Source organism: Cynocephalus volans, chromosome 9 (assembly GCF_027409185.1).
Source record: "Cynocephalus volans isolate mCynVol1 chromosome 9, mCynVol1.pri, whole genome shotgun sequence".
Classification (NCBI taxonomy): Eukaryota; Metazoa; Chordata; class Mammalia; order Dermoptera; family Cynocephalidae; genus Cynocephalus; species Cynocephalus volans.
In genome coordinates, this window is record NC_084468.1 from 104,348,006 (window position 1) to 104,365,532 (window position 17,527).

General features: G+C 34.6%; 1 protein-coding gene across 2 annotated transcripts in view; it reads left to right on the plus strand.

Moving 5' to 3' along the window:
• USP53 (ubiquitin specific peptidase 53) overlaps window positions 1-17,527 on the plus strand; it is a 69,666-nt gene that overhangs the window by 41,019 nt on the left and 11,120 nt on the right. For both annotated transcript variants that reach the window (XM_063107933.1, XM_063107934.1), the window contains 5 exons: window positions 4,872-5,034; window positions 5,544-5,696; window positions 7,151-7,297; window positions 8,342-9,080; window positions 10,198-10,274. In XM_063107933.1, coding sequence (XP_062964003.1) covers window positions 4,872-5,034; window positions 5,544-5,696; window positions 7,151-7,297; window positions 8,342-9,080; window positions 10,198-10,274 — 1,279 coding nt within the window. The remainder of the gene's footprint in view (window positions 1-4,871; window positions 5,035-5,543; window positions 5,697-7,150; window positions 7,298-8,341; window positions 9,081-10,197; window positions 10,275-17,527) is intronic.

Here is a 17,527-nt window from a genome sequence, read left to right on the forward strand (position 1 = left end):
TTTAAAAAACATATACAAGGATACTTCCAAAAGTTAGTAGAAAATAGAATTAAAAGATAATATGAATCTTCCAATGAACTTTTTTTTTTTTTTGTCTTTTTCGTGACCGGCACTCAGCCAGTGAGTGCACCGGCCATTCCTATATAGGATCCGAACCCGCGGTGGGAGCGTCACCGCGCTCCCAGCGCTGCACTCTCCCGAGTGCGCCACGTGCTTGGCCCTCCATGAACTTTTTGAAGACCCCTTGTATGCTTGGACTCTTAGATTCTTGATTCAGTGGTACAGGGGCAGGTATCTGAATTTTAAAAAAATTCTACAGAAGATTCATACTTAGCACAGTTGAAACTGTTGATCTTGTCAATACTGTTCTCAGGCTTGTTCACCTTAAGAATACTATTATTAAGCAGTAAACTGATGTAAAAATACAAATTCTTTGGTTGTTACAAGCAGATAATGTAGAATTACATTTAGCTTCACTTTAATATATAACAAAGGACCATTTAACAGCACCACGATTAACTAAGTCAATAAAAGTTCAAATTTTGGTGTTTAGTGGACTTCTGTCCACCCATGAAAGATTAATGGCTACGGAAATAGCCCTTTCACTGTTAAAAATTAGAAAAACAAACAAAATAGATGAAACAAGTCTTTTTTAGACATTGGAAAACATGCAGTTGAACAGAGAAAAGGGAAACAAATGAAATAAGCTCTACAATTACCCTTGCTTACTGCCTAGAGGTAGTTTTGGGGTTGCAGTGCAGGGAGCGGGAACCCATACAAAGCCCAGTAGTCTCACTAAGTTCCAGAGACCAAAACAAGTTCAGAGAGGCCAAGAAAGCTAAAAAATTGCAGGATGGAAAACCAGAAGGAAGGCTACACAGAAGGAGGGTCCTGGAGATTGAAAGAGGGATCTCCTTGAATCTTTGGATGAATGGTGATCTATGCATGTATGGGGCAAACCTGCATGAGCAGTATTGGGGTGGGGAACCACTGGAAAACAGAAAACCAAATAATTCCAAAAACTCATGCAAGGCTGGTAATAGTTTGCATCCTCTGCATCAAGAGTGGAGATAAATTGTAACACATAAGCGTCAGCTAGAATCCTCAGAAAAATATTGCCTTGAAAATGGGGCTATATTACACCTAGACTGAAGGTTCTCAACCTGAGGTAAAAAGTTTGAAACGAAGCCTTGAAAGGACTGAGCTAATTCCACTTTTTAAAAGATCACAACAAAATTCAAAGCCTAACAATGTGAAAATTCAATAAAATTTCAATATGTCTTTTCAAAATGGCATTCAATAAAAACTTACCAAATATGAAAAGTAGGAAAATATCACCCATAACTAAAAGAAAAATTAATAAATGACCAGAAATGACATAGATGGAAATATCAGACAAGGATATTAAAACCACTTTTTATGTAGAGAGATTTCTAAAGTAACATTCAATAAGCATGAACTATAAAAATAAATGATAAATTGGACTTTATCAAAACTTAAAACTTTTGCTCTTCAGTAAGATACTGTTAGGAGAATGAAACAAAAAGCCATAGACTGGGAGAAAATATCTGTCAAATATATATCTTAATGAAGACTATATCCAGACTATATAAAGAACTCTTACAACTCAGTAATAAAAAGACAACCCAATTAAAGAAATGAGCAAAAGATTTTGACAGTTCACCAAAGAAGATATATAAATGGCCCTTGAAATGATATTTAATACATCATTAGCCACAAAGGAAATACTAATTTAGTTTACAATGAGATTTCAGTATTCTCTCATTACAATGGCTAAAATTTAAAGGACTGACCATACCAAGAGTTGTTGAAGATGTGGACCAGTTAGATCTTTCATATGAGACTGATAGAACTGAAAAATTGAACAGTAACTTTAGAAAACTGTCAGTTTCTTATAAATTTAAACATATGCTTACCATACAGCCCAGCAATTCCACTCCTGTGAAAACACATGTCCACACAAAATTTGTCCTTGAATGTTTGTGGTAGTTTTCTTCTTAATAGCCAGAACTGGAAACAATTCAAGTTTCCAACAACAGGTGAATGGATAAACAAATTGTGATGTAGCTATACGGTGGAATATAATACTCAGCAATAAAATGGAATGAACTATTGCTACATACAGTAATGTAGACAAATCTTAGAAGCGTTATGCCAAGTGAAAGGAGCAAGACATAAAAGACTGTCTGCTATGATTCCATTTATGTGAAATTCTAGAAAAGGAAAAAACAAAGTTGTAGAAAGTAGATGAGTGGTTTCCTGGGACTGCAAAGGGGGAAAAGGGGAAGATTTTAGGGTGAGGACTACATGACTGTATATATTTGTCAAAACTGACTGGTTGTATGCTATATGGGATACTTTTATTTCATGTAAATTATACCTCAAGAAAGCTGATGAAAAAATTTTGGTATTTATATTCTAAAGTGAGGACTTTGCTTGAATTAATTAGTACTTTGATACAGGAGTTTGTTAAGAAGTTTCATCTTGAGTCAGTGTATAGCAACATTTTGGAGATCCTACTTTGCATCTACATAATTTAAATTGTAAAAATTTAGAGGAAGAACTGGGTATATTAATCACCCTGTGAAGTTTATTGTTTGATTTGTTTTTTTTTGTTTTTTTGTTTTTTTTTTTCCATGACCGGCACTCAGCCAGTGAGCGTACCGGCCATTCCTATATGGGATCCGAACCTGCGGTGGGAGCGTTGCTGTGCTCCCAGCGCTGCACTCTCCTGAGTGCGCCACGGGCTCGGCCCTTGATTTGTTTTTAAATTGTCTCCTCAAGTATCTCAGAATCCCAGGTGAGGAGGGTAAATAGCTGAACATGTATAGTTTGAAGAGGATCCTCCGGATTTTTTTTTTAAAGGCCCCTTCCCTGAAAAAACCAATATTCTAGAATGCTTTGTAGGTTTTTTGTTTGTTTTGTTTTTAACCCAGCTTTGTAGAGATATAACTTATAAATATTAAAATGCACCCATTTTAAGTGTACAGTTTGAGTTTTGACTAATGTGTACACCTGTGTAACCACCATAATCAGTACTGTCATCCCTTGGTACTCATGGACACTCCCCCCCAACTCCACCCCCCCCTTCGCAGATACAAAATCCACAGATACTCAAGTTGCATACATAAAATGGTGTAGTATTTGCATATAACCTGTGTGCATCCTCCTGTACCATCTCTAGATTATTTATAATACCTAATACAATGTGAATGCTATGTAAATAGTTGTTATACTATACTGTATTGTTTTTTTGTTTGTATTATTTTTTATTGTTGTATTTTTGTTTTTGTTTCTCCCCTGAATGTTTTCAGTCCATGGTTCAACATGTGGTTGAATCCACATGTGCAGAATGCACAGATACAGAAGGCCAAATATGTATAGAACATTTTTATCACTCCAGAAAAATTCTCTCATGCCCCTTTACTTTCAGTCCCCCCCTCCCCACCCTGGGCCCAGGGAATCACTGATTTCTCTGTAGATTAGTTTTGCCCATTCTACAATTTTATGTAAATGTTCTTTTGCAATGTGTACTACTCTGGCTTCCTTCCCTTAGTGTGAGGTCTTTAAGATGCATTCATGTTGTTTGGATCAGTGCTTCATTTTTATTGTTGTGTTCCATTTCATGGCTACACAGCAGTTTATTTATCCATTTATTTTTTGAGGTGTGAACAGTCTTAGTGTGAACATATTTTTTTCCATTGTTCTTACATAATACCCAGAAGTGGAATTTCTGGGTTGTATAGTAAGTGTATGTTAAACTTTACAAGAAACTGCCAAATTGATCTCCAAAGTGGTTGTACCAATTTACATTCCTACCAGCAATGTACAAGAGTTCCTGTCATTCTGTGTTGGTAGTCATTTTAATTTTAGCCCTCTAGTGGGTGTATATTATCTCACTGTGGTTCTTAATTTGCATTAACCTTGTGATTGATTATGTTTTGGTCATCTTTTCATGTGCTTATTGGCCATTCTTGTATCTATTTTTGGTGAAGTGTCTGTTCAAATGTTTGGCAGTTTTTCAAATTGGATTATCTTTTTATTAGAGTTGTAGGAATTCTTTATTCTGCACACCAGGTGTTTCTTGTTTGTTTGTTTGGTGGCTGGCTGGTATGGGGATCTGAACTCTTGACCTTGGTGTTACCAGCACCACTCTACTGATGGAGCTAACTAGCCAGGCCTGTACACCAGTTCTTTATTAGATGTGTATTGCTTATTTTTTTCTATTTCTTAATGGTGTCTTTTTCCAAGAGCAGAAATTATTAATTAATTTTGACAAAGTCTATTTTATAAATTTTCTTCTTTCTGTGGTTTGTTTAGTATCCTATCTAAGAAATTTTTGCCTTCCCCAAGGCTGTAAAGATTTTCTCTTTTGTTTTCTTCTATAGAGTTTATAGTTTTTATGTGATCCATTCTGAGTTAATTTTTATGTTTTATGGGTAATAGGGTCAAAGTTCTTTTTCTCGTATGGCTGTACAGTTGGTCTAGCATCATTTGTTGAACAGACTCTTTCATATTTCTCCATTGACTTGCCTTGAAATCTTTGTCAAAAGTTATTAATCAGCCATGTATGTGGAAAGCTTGTTAAAATTTGATAATTAAATCTTGATATAGAAATATAGAAAGCCTATGATTTTTGCCCATCAATTGTTTAAATTATAATGTTTAAAGATTTTTATTTAGACTAGTCACTAAACAAAATCGTATAATATGATGGGCAATTAAACTACTAGAATCTGAAAATTTAAAAAATTTCTTATAATACAAATTAATTCAGTCTCTGCCTTTTCATGTAACACATTGATTACAAGGTTTTGTTTTGTTTTTATTCATTGTGCTTTTTAAAAAAGGTTGGAACTAGATGGAAAGATGTGGTCTCCAAGTGCATCCGATGCCACTTCCAGCCACTACTTTTGTTTTATGCAAACCCAGATGGCACAGCAGTTTCTACTGAAGATGCACTCAAGCAGGTTGTCAACTGGTCACATTACAAATCTGTTGCAGAAAATATGGGTAATTTTTTTTAATGCAAAATTTTTAATGTTTTTTTATTATCATAATCAACTAGGAATACTAATATACTGAATATAAAATGAATATTGAGGATAGTTTCAAAATTAAGTTTTAGTAAAGTGGAATTCAGGAAAATACTAGTACTTTTTCTTAATCTTTAGAAAGTAACCGTTCCTCATCAGTGGCCTCAGAAGCACCTTCAGGAGCCGCCCTCTATTATGGTCACACAAGCTTAGAAGAGGCTGCTTGGCTGGTAGCTCTTTCTAGCAGTAAATGTTGAGATTTAAAGTGATTTTAGTAAACTGGAAAAGTCCAAAGCAGCTAGGCTATGTTTGGACGCATTACAAAGCATGTAGAAATCCAAGTTTTAAGTAATTTTGTCTACAAATAAAATTTTGTCTTCAAAAAAAAAATTTTCCCTACAATATTAAAAATGTTTGAAAAGATTCAAACATCTCTTCCCCTGATGGGAAGGAAGGGAATGATACATTTTTGTTTATCTTTTTAAGGATGTGAAAAGCCCGCAATTTATAAGACAGATAATTTAAAAGAAAATGGATTTGGTGATCAGGCAAAACAGAGAGAAAATCAGAAGTTTCAAACCGATAATATTTCATCATTTAATCGGAGCCACATTCAGACAAGTGGAGGGAGGGGACCAGGTATGTGTTTAACTTGTAATTTTTTTTTTTTTTTGTCTTTTTGTGACTGGCTGCACCGCGCTCAGCCAGTGAGCGCACCGGCCATCCTTATATAGGATCCCAACCCGTGGCGGGAGCACTGCTGCACTCCCAGCGCCGCACTCCCCCGAGTGCGCCATGGGGTCGGCCCAACTTGTAATTTTTATATTATCCCTGAGCGAGTAAGCCTCCCACTTTCTTTGTTTACTGAGTCTAATTTCTGGTGAGAACCATATAGAAGGATGGTGCTTAACTAGCTTTATTTGGCCATGAAAAGAACATAACAAGTAGATAAAATCTTATCTTTTGGTTGATGCATTTCTCTGAGAGCTATAGTTATATCTGGCCAATTTGATTAGAAGAGTTTGAGTTTCTCCATGCACTCAGAGCTGTGGTAAGCCTGAGGCAGTCTGTACAGTTACCAAAGGAAGTTCTAGCTTGGCCTTTCTTTCAAGAAGTTAATAATCAACTTAGAGAAGAAAAACATGAGTTAATAATTTGGCTTGTATGCTAAAACTAAATTTCCATTAGGGAATTCAGCAGTAGTTCAAAGTTACTGTAGCTGTAGTGTGTTCCTCATTTTTATTCAATTCTCGTTATTGTCGTTCCGTGACTTTAATTTTTCAAGCCAAGTTCTGTGACTTAGGTCCAAAAATAAGACACCACAATATTATTTGTAGCTATGGTTTAGAAATACATAAAACTTAATCATATTGTTGTTCAGGATGATTTTGTAAGCAACTTTTAAGTATATTAATGAAATAACGTCTAACCATAAAATTAACCAATTTAATCAGGGTAGTAAGATCCAGAATTAACAGTTATCATCAACAAAGAATTTAAAGGCTTTTAAAAATTCATAATGAAACTATATCTTTTTCCCTCTGATGGATTATTGATTCTCTTAAATTGAGACATTTTATATTTTTCAGAAGACGCTTTCTTTTAAGCTCAGAAACAGTATGTGTTTAAGAACACAGGCATTGGAACAGACAGCTTGGGTCATATTCCCAGTTCTACACTTACAAACTATGTGAATTTGGTAAAGTTTCTAATTTCTTTGTGCCTCAGTTGCCTTACCTGAAATGGACATAGAAATTATACCTACCTCAGAATTAAAAGAATAAGACATTTAGAATAGTACCTGGCAAATAGTGACTACTGTTTTCTTTAGCTCTTATTATTTTTGTGGTATGTCTCTTTTTTTCATTTATACTTGTTTTAGGGACTATATAAGAAGTTTTAAGACAACATACATCTCCAGTAACAGAAAAAATCATAATGAGTTTTTAGTTAAGCATAAAAATTAGTTCATTATATACTTTGTTCCGCTTTTGATATTTAACATCTTAAAATTTTTATATAATTCAGTTTTTACTTTTGTTGAGCAATTTGAAAAATGATCTGTATCATTGTAAGAATGATTTCTTTTACAGTTAAGTTAAACCACAGTGATCAAAGAGAAAAGATAAAAGACATTTCCAGAGAATGTGCTCTGAAAGCCATTGAACAGAAAAACTTACTTTCTTCACAAAGGAAAGATTTAGAGAAGGGACAAAGAAAAGATTTAGGCCAACATAAAGGTAAGTTAAGAGCTTATAGCATTCATTTAAGAAGGGGAAGCTAAGAATCTTATTTTAAAACTGAATTTTATAACTTTAATGTAATTTAATTTCTGTATATATTTAGATACTGTGTTTTATATATTTACATGTTTCTTAGTATTATTTCTTTAACACACCTGTATTAATCTAAAGATGGAACATTTTCCTGGTTGTTACTTAATTCTAGCCTGGGATACTTGTGTTTGTGTTTTGATGTTTTTATTTTACTTTTATTAAGAAATGCAATTCACTCAAATAATAAGGGAGGTTATTAAATTAAGTGAAAAGGCCTCTTTCCCTGCAAGCTCTGACCTTCCCTCTGTTCACCATTAATAGTTTCCAGTTCATTATAAGCATTTCTTACTTTTTATGGTTTTTATGCTCTTTTCTTTATGGACATAGCATAATGCAACTGATACTGATAGACTGTGAAGAGTGATTTAAGATTTTTGTTACAGTGACATTCTTACATATACTTTCGTATATTTTCTGTGCATAGCCATAGCACAAAATTCTTTTAGAGGAGTTACTGAGTCAGAGTATGTTTGTTTTTAATTTTGACAGATATAGCTCAGTTGTTCTTCTGAAAGACTGAACCAGTCTGCAATCCTACCAACAGTTATTGGATATCTATTTCTTCACACTCTCAGCAGCAATTGCTTTAGCAGGGTTTTAAATCTTTACCAATATAAGAGGTAGAAAATATTTTTTTAATGGGTTTTGTTAATTATGAGTGAGATAGAATGTTTTTTTAAAAAAAAAAACTGCTTTAATCTTATTATCTATACCTTAGAGCTCACTTTTTAAAGTACATTCCTTTTATAAATACTTCTCATGAAGCATAAATAGGGACTAAAAAAGCACTTTTAAATCTCAAAGCAGTATGTGGTATAATCTACTTATTATTTTACCTATGACTACTTAACATTTCTTCTCAAACAAACTAGGTAACTGGCTTGTGACTAAAAAGTGGTTCTGAGGAATAGTTCATTTGTTATCTTTAATTTTTTTTTTTCTTTGAAGATGTGATCAATGAAGGCCTTACACATTTCAAGTCTGGATCACCTCCTATCCCAAATGGCTTTAGACAATATGGGAATCCACATCTATATCATAGTCAAGGAAAAGGACCATGTAAACATGACCGAGTTGCCCATCAGAGTCGAGCTTCTGCACAAATAATAAGTTCAAATAAATCCCAGATTCTTGCTCAAGGAGAGAAAATAACTGGTAAAGTTAAGAGTGACAGTGGCACTGGATATGATACAGACAGCAGCCAAGATTCTAGGGATAAAGGAAGCAGCTGTATTAGCAGCAGTAGAAGCCGGAACCGAGGTTGGAAACCTATGAGAGAAACATTAAATGTTGATAGTATTTTTAGTGAAAGTGAAAAAAGGCAGCATAGTCCAAGACATAAAGCAAATATCAGCAACAAACCTAAATGTAACAAAGATCAGAGTTTTAATAATTGGCCAAAAGAGAATCCAAAGCAAAAAGGTTTAATGACCATATATGAAGATGAAATGAAGCAGGAAATAGGAAGCAGAAGTTCCCTTGAATCTAATGGAAAAGGAGCAGAGAAAAATAAAGGCCTCATAGAGGGTAAAGTTCATGGGGACAACTGGCAGATGCAAAGGACAGAATCTGGATATGAAAGTAGTGATCACATTAGTAATGGATCTGCTAATTTGGACTCACCTGTTATTGATGGGAATGGTACAGAACTGGATATCAGAGGAGTTAAAGAAGCGGTATCCTTCAGGTAATACTTAAATTGAATGAATGATTCCTGCCCCCGATCCTCTCTTATTAATTATTCGAAGTAATTTTTTTTAAAAGTGTGGAGTCAGTTAAGTATAATGGAAACAGCATGAGCTTAGGATGAAGAAACCTAGCATATTATAGCTTATTTGATATTTCAGATTTTTATTACTAATAGTTATTTCCTGATTCTAAAAATAACAACTGTATATTTTTAGGAAATTTGGAAAGTACAGAAATATATTACCATCGTTGCCCTCATTGTCAATTAGTGATGTGTACTACAGGTTTTAAAGCATAGATTTAAATTGGTTTCATCTCAGTCATTGTTTAATTCTTCAATCTATGTAAGCTGATTTTTTAATTATTTAATATATTTAACGCTTATTATTTCATTTCTAACATTTATAACTCACAACTGGGGCTATTTTCTATCGTCACAACCCAGTTCCATGGAAGAAATATTTTCCCTTTAGCAAATATAAAAGAATTCAGCCAAATAACTAAGTTTGTGTTCAATTAATTAATTCAGAATACATTTATCATATTACTATTAGCAGTACGTTCACACTTCTCTCTATAACCTCTAGAACATTCCCATAGCTTAGTGGATAATTTCTTAGGTCAATCTAACCACTTTTTCTGCTTTTAATCCTTCTTAAACATCTTAATTTGATATTAGCTGGTGTTTGACCATATTCATTATTAAAAAGCTAGACTCACAAAAAATTAACTGCTCATGTTTTACTAAAATAAAAATTTCAGTAAAGACTTAGGGAAACTTTTACTTGGCAGGGTAATTTTATAACACTTAGAAAGGGGTAGACTAGGATAGCAGAAAGACCAAGACTTCTTTACACAGACTTGGATTTCACAGTTACTGAACAAATTAATTTGACTTTCACAGCCTCTTAATAGCTTTAATCTCCTATTGTAAAATGAAGATAATAACTACTTTTAAGTTTTGTGGTATGTAAATTAAATAATTAATATTAAGCCCCTAGAACAGCACATGCCATATAATAATTGTTTAACAAATGTTATTTCTTTCTTTGTCTTAGAATAAACTAAGATAACCTGTAATAACTGATGTGTTTTGGGTGTGTTTTATTTTCTAGTGACCAGATTAAGACAAGCAACCTAAATATAGAACATATGGCCTGTACCTTCCATCAGAGCAAAAACCACTTGGAAGGTAAAAATTTCATTTAAATATATAGTTGCAGTAAAGGATAAATTGTAGTAATTTATTGTTTCCTGTTATGATTTACTTAAGAGTAAATCCTATATGGCTTTAAAAGTTATTTTAAAATAACTTTAAGATATCAATAAACTAATTTTCTTTTTATTAAGCTAATTATATATAATATTTTAATATAATGTATGTACAAGGAAGCAAATCATCATTCTTTTTTGTATATATATTGTCTATGCATGTCAGATTTTTCACATTTGCTTCACAAAGTTAAATATTAGTTTTGTATCTCACTTTTTATTTAACTATCTAAATTTTTTTTGAAGTTTGCAGCCTATTTGAATATGCTTTTTGGATATGTCTTTGATGTTATAGTATCACTTGCATTAGATTGCTTACTTTTTCTATTTAGATGATGAAATCTTTGCATCATTTTTTTTTCCAGCAGCTGCTTGCATTTTAATGTTCCATACTAGGAACCCTTGAACACATTGCTTTTGATACTAGCCCTTACAACAATGATGTGGGACTCAAGCAGGCCATAGATCTCTATCTATGGCAACTTGTTAACACTTTTCTTTTTTTAAAAGATGACCAGTAAGGGGATCTTAACCCTTGGCTTGGTGTTGTCAGCACCGCGCTCTTCCAAGTGAGCTAACCAACCATCCCTATATAGGATCCAAACCCATGGCCTTGGTGTTATCAGCACCACACTCTCCCAAGTGAGCCACAGGCTGGCCGTTAACACTTTTCTTTTACTCAAGAGAAGGCACATTTCTATATTTGCTAAGAAAAGGCCATGATCTCATAATTTATTTATTATTATTATTTTTTTTTTGAAATTGACCAGAAATGTATGGGTTAGTTTTATTATTTGCATTTTCCAGAAATTACTAAATTTCCTTCATCAAAACGTGATGCTCAAAAGTTGAAAGCCAGCATACCATTACAAATAAAGAGGAAAATTGTTATTGCTTAAAATGCCTTGAGTTACAATTATATAACATATGCTGTTAAAAAAATGTTGTCGAGTAGTCCTTCCTTCCTTCCTTCCTTCCTTCCTACCTATGTACCTACCTACCTATATACATTGTAGTTGATTTTTGTGTCCCTTCACTGGTTCCTATTTTCCCCCTCCTTCTCTCCCCTCCCCCACCAGTACATCATATTTGTTCACTTGTCTTAACAAGTTCAAGGAATTGCTGTGATTGCTGTGTCTTCTTCCCCCCACCATTTGTTTGTATAGTTATTTATTTATTTTTAGCTTCCACAAATAAGTGAGACCATGTGATATTTCTCTTTCTGTGCCTGACTTGTTTCACTTAATATAATTTTCTCTAGGTCCATCCATGTTGTTGCAAATGGCAGTATTTCATTCCTTTTTATAGCAGAGTAGTATTCCATTTTGTCATGATCTCATAATTTAAAAACTGTGGTCTTTAGATTGTTATTTATTCCCCCCCCCTTTTTTAAACAGTGGACATGTAAGAATGTCACAAAAAGAGAACGGCCAGTTTTTCTCTGACATAAGTAAGGAAGATAAGAATGGTCCTGTTCCTGACGAGATTATGAGTAATAAGGAGGGAAGTTGGGAGTGTTTGTGGTCAAAGGCTTTTAAATAATGGGATTAGCTACTTTGGGCATTGAGAAAGGGGGAAACTGTATCAGCCAGGATAGGCTAGGTTCTAGGCTACGCTATGGTGATAACTTCAAAAACTCAGTATCTTGACACAAGTTTGTTTCTTGCTCACAAATATGTCCAGTGGAGGTCAGCGTGGAGTCTCTAGGAATCACTCAAGGCCCTGGGTAATGGGATGTGGACTGAGGGAGAGTTGGAGGATTCAATATGGAGAATCACCTGTAACTCTTAAAACTTCAAACCAGAAGTGACACGTGTACGTCCACTCATATCTCATTAGCCAAGGCAAGTCTTATAACCAGGCCTAATCTCAAAGACGGTAGAAAAAATGCAATTTTATAGGTGCCTAGAAGTGAATTGAAGTATGTGTGAACAGCCCTAATGACTGCCACAGGAGTTAAGAACAAATAGAAAGATTGGTAAATAGTCTTCTGGAAAAGTTCAGTTTGGGAAAAATAAATGTGTAAATAAATATGTAATGGTGTGGCATTATTATAGGTAATTTGTTAGCGACATGTAGTGGCCCAGAAGCAATGAAAATTAGATGTTTGAATGTGTACTGGATTCAGGATTGCTTTGGGGAGGATATACCTAAAGAATTTGGGGGAAAGGGGGTCAAGGAAAATGATAAGCAAGGAAATTATTGATGTTGTAATCAAAAACAGTGTTTTCAAATTTTGGAATTCAGAGGAACAGAAGGCATATAATTTTTGCTAATAAAAAATAGCCATGAACAATGAATTTTAATGTTGTTTTAGTCTTTATCATCCTTAAGGTTTTGGTGGAGATTATTTTTCAGGTTGTAGACACTGAGAATGATTACATGTTAAATGATTGTGTTTTCATCAAATGGTATAATATCAGAAGGAAACACTTATGTTAAGGAAATAACCTTTCTTTCCCATATTAACATGTCTCGCCTGTTTAAAAAATCTGATAAAAGTCTGGTAGTCAAGTATCACAGGAAACAGTAAAGGTGGCCAGAAATCACAGTAGAAGTAAGTGAGATTGAACAATAACTTCAGGTTCAGTACTCTTTACAAAACGGTGCTTGCTTCCTCATAGGTATAAAAACTCAAGGTCGTAGAGATCTTGATGGTCAAGAGTGCATTGCTGTAAGAGTTTTGCAGTACATTTCTCCGTTTAATATGGAAGAGCAAGTATGTAACACACTTAAAAACTTTTTAATTATAAAATATACATAGCAAAACTTATTACCATTCTAACTGTTTTTAAATGTACAGTTGAGTGGCATTAAGTACATTCACTTTGTTGTACAGCCATCACCACCATTCATCTCCAGAACTTTTTTATCTTCTCAAACTGAAACTCTCAACCCATTGAACAATTCCCCATTCTTCCCTCCCCCCAGCCCCTGCAACCATCATTCTCTTTCTGTCTCTGTGAATTTGATTACTCTAGGTACCTCATGTAAGTGGAACCATACTATATTTGTCCTTTAGTGTCTGGCTTATTTCACTTAGCATAACGACTTTAAGGCTTATCCATCTTGTAGCATGTATCAGAACTTCATTCCTTTGTAAGTCTTGATAATATTTCATTTTATGATATACCACATCTTGTTTATTCATCCACCGATAGACAATTTGGGTTGTTACTGCCTTTTGGCTACAGGTATTGTGAGTAATGCTGCTGTGAACATTTGTGTGGAAATATCTGTTTGAGGCCCTGCTTTTAATTCTTTTGAGTATATACCCAACAGAAGTGCAATTGCTGGATCCTAGGGTAGTTCTATATTTAATTTTTTGAGGAACTGCCATAATGTTTTCCACAGCAGCTGTACCATTTTATATTTCCACAAGCAATGCTCAAGGGTTCCAATTTCTCCATATCCTTGCCAACACTTGTAATTTTTTTTTTGATAAGTATCTTATTGTGATTTTTTGTAATCCACTTTTTATTTAACTACGTAAAGTGTACAATTGTACTATTTTATTTTATTTTATTTTTTTAAATTTTATTTTGTCGATATACAATGTGGTTGATTATTGTGGCCCATTACCGAAACCTCCCTCCCTCCTCCCTCTCCTCCCTCCCACCCAACAATGTCCTTTCTGTTTGCTTGTCATATCAACTTTGAGGAATTGTAGTTGTTATGTCTTCTTCCCCCCCCGCCCCGGTTTTGTGTGTGTGTGTGTGTGTGTGTGTGTGTGTGTGTGTGTGTGTGTGTGTGTTTATTTATTTTTAGCTCCCACCAATAAGTGAGAACATGTGGTATTTCTCTTTCTGTGCCTGACTCATTTCACTTAATATAATTCTCTCAAGGTCCATCCATGTTGTTGCAAATGGCAGTATTTCATTCGTTTTTATAGCTGAGTAGTATTCCTTTGTGTAGATGTACCACATTTTCCATATACACTCATCCGATGATGGATATTTGGGCTGGTTCCAACTCTTGGCTATTGTAAAGAGTGCTGCGATGAACAGTGGGGAACAGGTAATACCTTCGACTTGATGATTTCCATTCCTCTGGGTATGTTCCCAGCAGTGGGATAGCCAGGTCATATGGTAGATCTATCTGCAATTGTTTGAGGAACCTCCATACCATTTTCCATAGAGGCTGCACCATTTTGCAGTCCCACCAACAATGTATGAGAGTTGCTTTTTCTCCACAACCTCGCCAGCATTTATCGTTCAGAGTCTTTTGGATTTTAGCCATCCTAACTGGGGTGAGATGGTATCTCAGTGTAGTTTTGATTTGCATTTCCCGAATGCTGAGTGATGTTGAGCATTTTTTCATGTCTATTGGCCATTTGTATATCTTCCTTAGAGAAATGCCTACTTAGCTCTTTTGCCCATTTTTTAATTGGGTTGCTTGTTTTTTTCTTGTAAAGTTGTTTGAGTTCCTTGTATATTCTGGATATTAATCCTTTGTCAGATGTATATTTTGCAAATATTTTCTCCCACTCTGTTGGTTGTCTTTTAACTCTTTTAATTGTTTCTTTTGCTGTGCAGAAGCTTTTTAGTTTGATATAATCCCATTTGCAATTGTACTATTTTAAAGGGTTTTTTTTTGTTGTTTTTAAATAAACTTCCAAGTTCACCATGGTTCTAAGCCAGTCTTTGCCTTGAGAACCTTTACTAATGTCACATCTTGTGATACCTGTGTATATTTGCTTCCCCCAGTCTATGTGAATATGTGGAAAAGTGATATAGGAATTTTTCTTCCCACACTGAAAACTTGCCTTGTGTGAGTTTTTTCCCCCCGCATAAGGCACGGTTTAATTAAATTCTTTGTGATTGTGTATGATTTTCTTCGTTCTCTTCTCTCATTTATAAGATGAGGGCTCACTTACATTACTGACCTGTAGAATAATTTTCCATCAATACCTAAAAGACTTAAACAGTTAAGGAGCCTTAGAAGTTTTTTTATTTTTAAATTTTTTGACATTTAAGTCAATTTTTAATATTAGTCTATGCAAGCATATTTAGTGGTAGAAAACCAAAATCTATAATAATCCCATTGTAATTATTTCTTTTTTTTTCATTTAGAGATATTGTATAGGCTTGTCTACCTATTTTATTATGGGTTCTGTAGCAAAAAACCATCCTCAACTGCCTAAAGCTATTATTTAGGAAAATTGTTCAAATTGCCACAATGCCATTTGGAATGTTTTAACTCCTATTTAAAAATGAATTTCTAATGGAGGGAATTTTAATTGCTTTAAATTACATTGAAGGTAGATGAAATATGTTCAAAAGCGTGAGGTCAGAAGAAAATATCACATATTTGAAGAATACAAGGAGTTTGGTATATGCAAGGCTGGAGTGTATACCTGGAAATCATAAGATGATGGCAAGAGGGAGAGAGAGAAGCCAAATCAGGATGAAACTTTGTGTTATTTTTAATCCTGTAGGAGGTGGAGAGGCACCACAGGACAAGGAGAATGGCATACTCCAATTTGCATTTTAGAAAAAATTCTTTGTGGTAGAGTAGAGGGTGAATTTGGAGCAGTGGAAGAAAAATTAGTTGTAAGACTATTTTAATTCCTAGGAGAAAAAAGATGAGGACAGTACCAATGTCAAGAAAGAAGATTCGACAGATTGTTAGCATATGTGGGCAGGAGAATCAGTTAGCTTTTGTGACAGGTGTACAGATGAGAGAAAGGAAGGAAGCAGGGATAGCTTTATTTGGGACTTATGTAACTAGATACACCATTTACCAAAATAAGGAATATAGGAAGAAGGAACAGATTTGGGAGGATGGAGGGATGCCAGGTTTATTTTTTGATTTGTTGAGTTTACAGTGTAGGTAAATAGATTTATTAGGCAGTTAAGAACATAAGTCTGGAACTTGGGAAAGATTATGTATTTGGTAACCATCAGCATTTATGGGAATTGAATGCCATAGACATGGACAAGATCATTCAGGAAAACTGGAGATTGAAGGGCAAAGAATAGACAAGGAATATGGGGTTTGCTGAGGAAGAAGGTAAGTGGAGGCTACAGAGAAGGAGCAGCTGTAGACAGGTATAAGAAGGAGTAGCTGGAAAGATATGAGAAAATTAGGAGAGGGGGTTATTACAGGAAAATTAGAGAAACAGAGCTTTAAGGAGAAGAGTGGCCACAGACTAAGCAGAGTAAGGATTAAAAAGCGCCAGTTTGATCTAGCAGTTAGTAAGTCATTAGTGATATAGTAAAAGCAGTCAGTGTTAGAGGAACATTAGAAAAAGAAATAAGATTGAGGTGGAACTGAAGTATTTAGAAGTAAAAGGCCATGATATTTGTAATTCTCAAATTCTTCAGGAAAAATATAAGGTAAAATGTTACTAGGTGAATCTAGATAAAGGATACACAGGTATTTTTTGTACTATTTTTAATCTTTCACCTTTTCTGAACTTTCTGAAATTATTTCCAAATAAAAAGTTGGAAAAAAGTTACAGTAGAATGAAAAAGTAAGTATGTAAGTATGTAAAAGTAAGTATGTAAAAGTAAAGAAGTAAATTTCATCTGTCAAAACATTTGCTGTGAATAGCAAAGAGGCTAGAGGAGAAAATGAAATCTAGTGCTTAGGTTTGGTTTTGTATTGTTTTTTAAAATGGAGAGAGGCTTGGGCATTTATATTGCAGGAGATAAGGAGCTAATAATTTAGTAAGGGTAAGATGTGAAGAATGGAACAGAACAACAATTGATGGAGTAAGATCCTAGAGGTAGCATGAGAAGGAACCAAAGGGACAGAGATGGGCTTTGAATTGAAGGAATGACAGCTTTTTTGTAATGGGTGAGATATAGGTGAGTGCAGGTATTATGGTGGGATAGTTGAAGTAGTTCATACCTAATGAACTCTCTATGAGGTAACTCTGCCTGAGCTGTCACCAAGCTTCAAATTTTATAGCCAACTCTGAAGGCAACATGATGTGGCAAGCACATGGGTCAGGGGTCAGAAGTGCTGTGTGCTTGCCCTAGTTCTGGTGTCAATGACTCAGCCAAGTCACCCTACCTCTCAGTCCTTTGTCTATGAAATGAAGTAGCTGAACTGTCATGTCTAACATTTATTATAAATATATAGGTTAGGATATTTAAGGGTATATGAGGGTACTTCAAAAAGTTCCTGGAGGGCCCACCCCGTGGCGCACTCGGGAGGGTGCTGGGA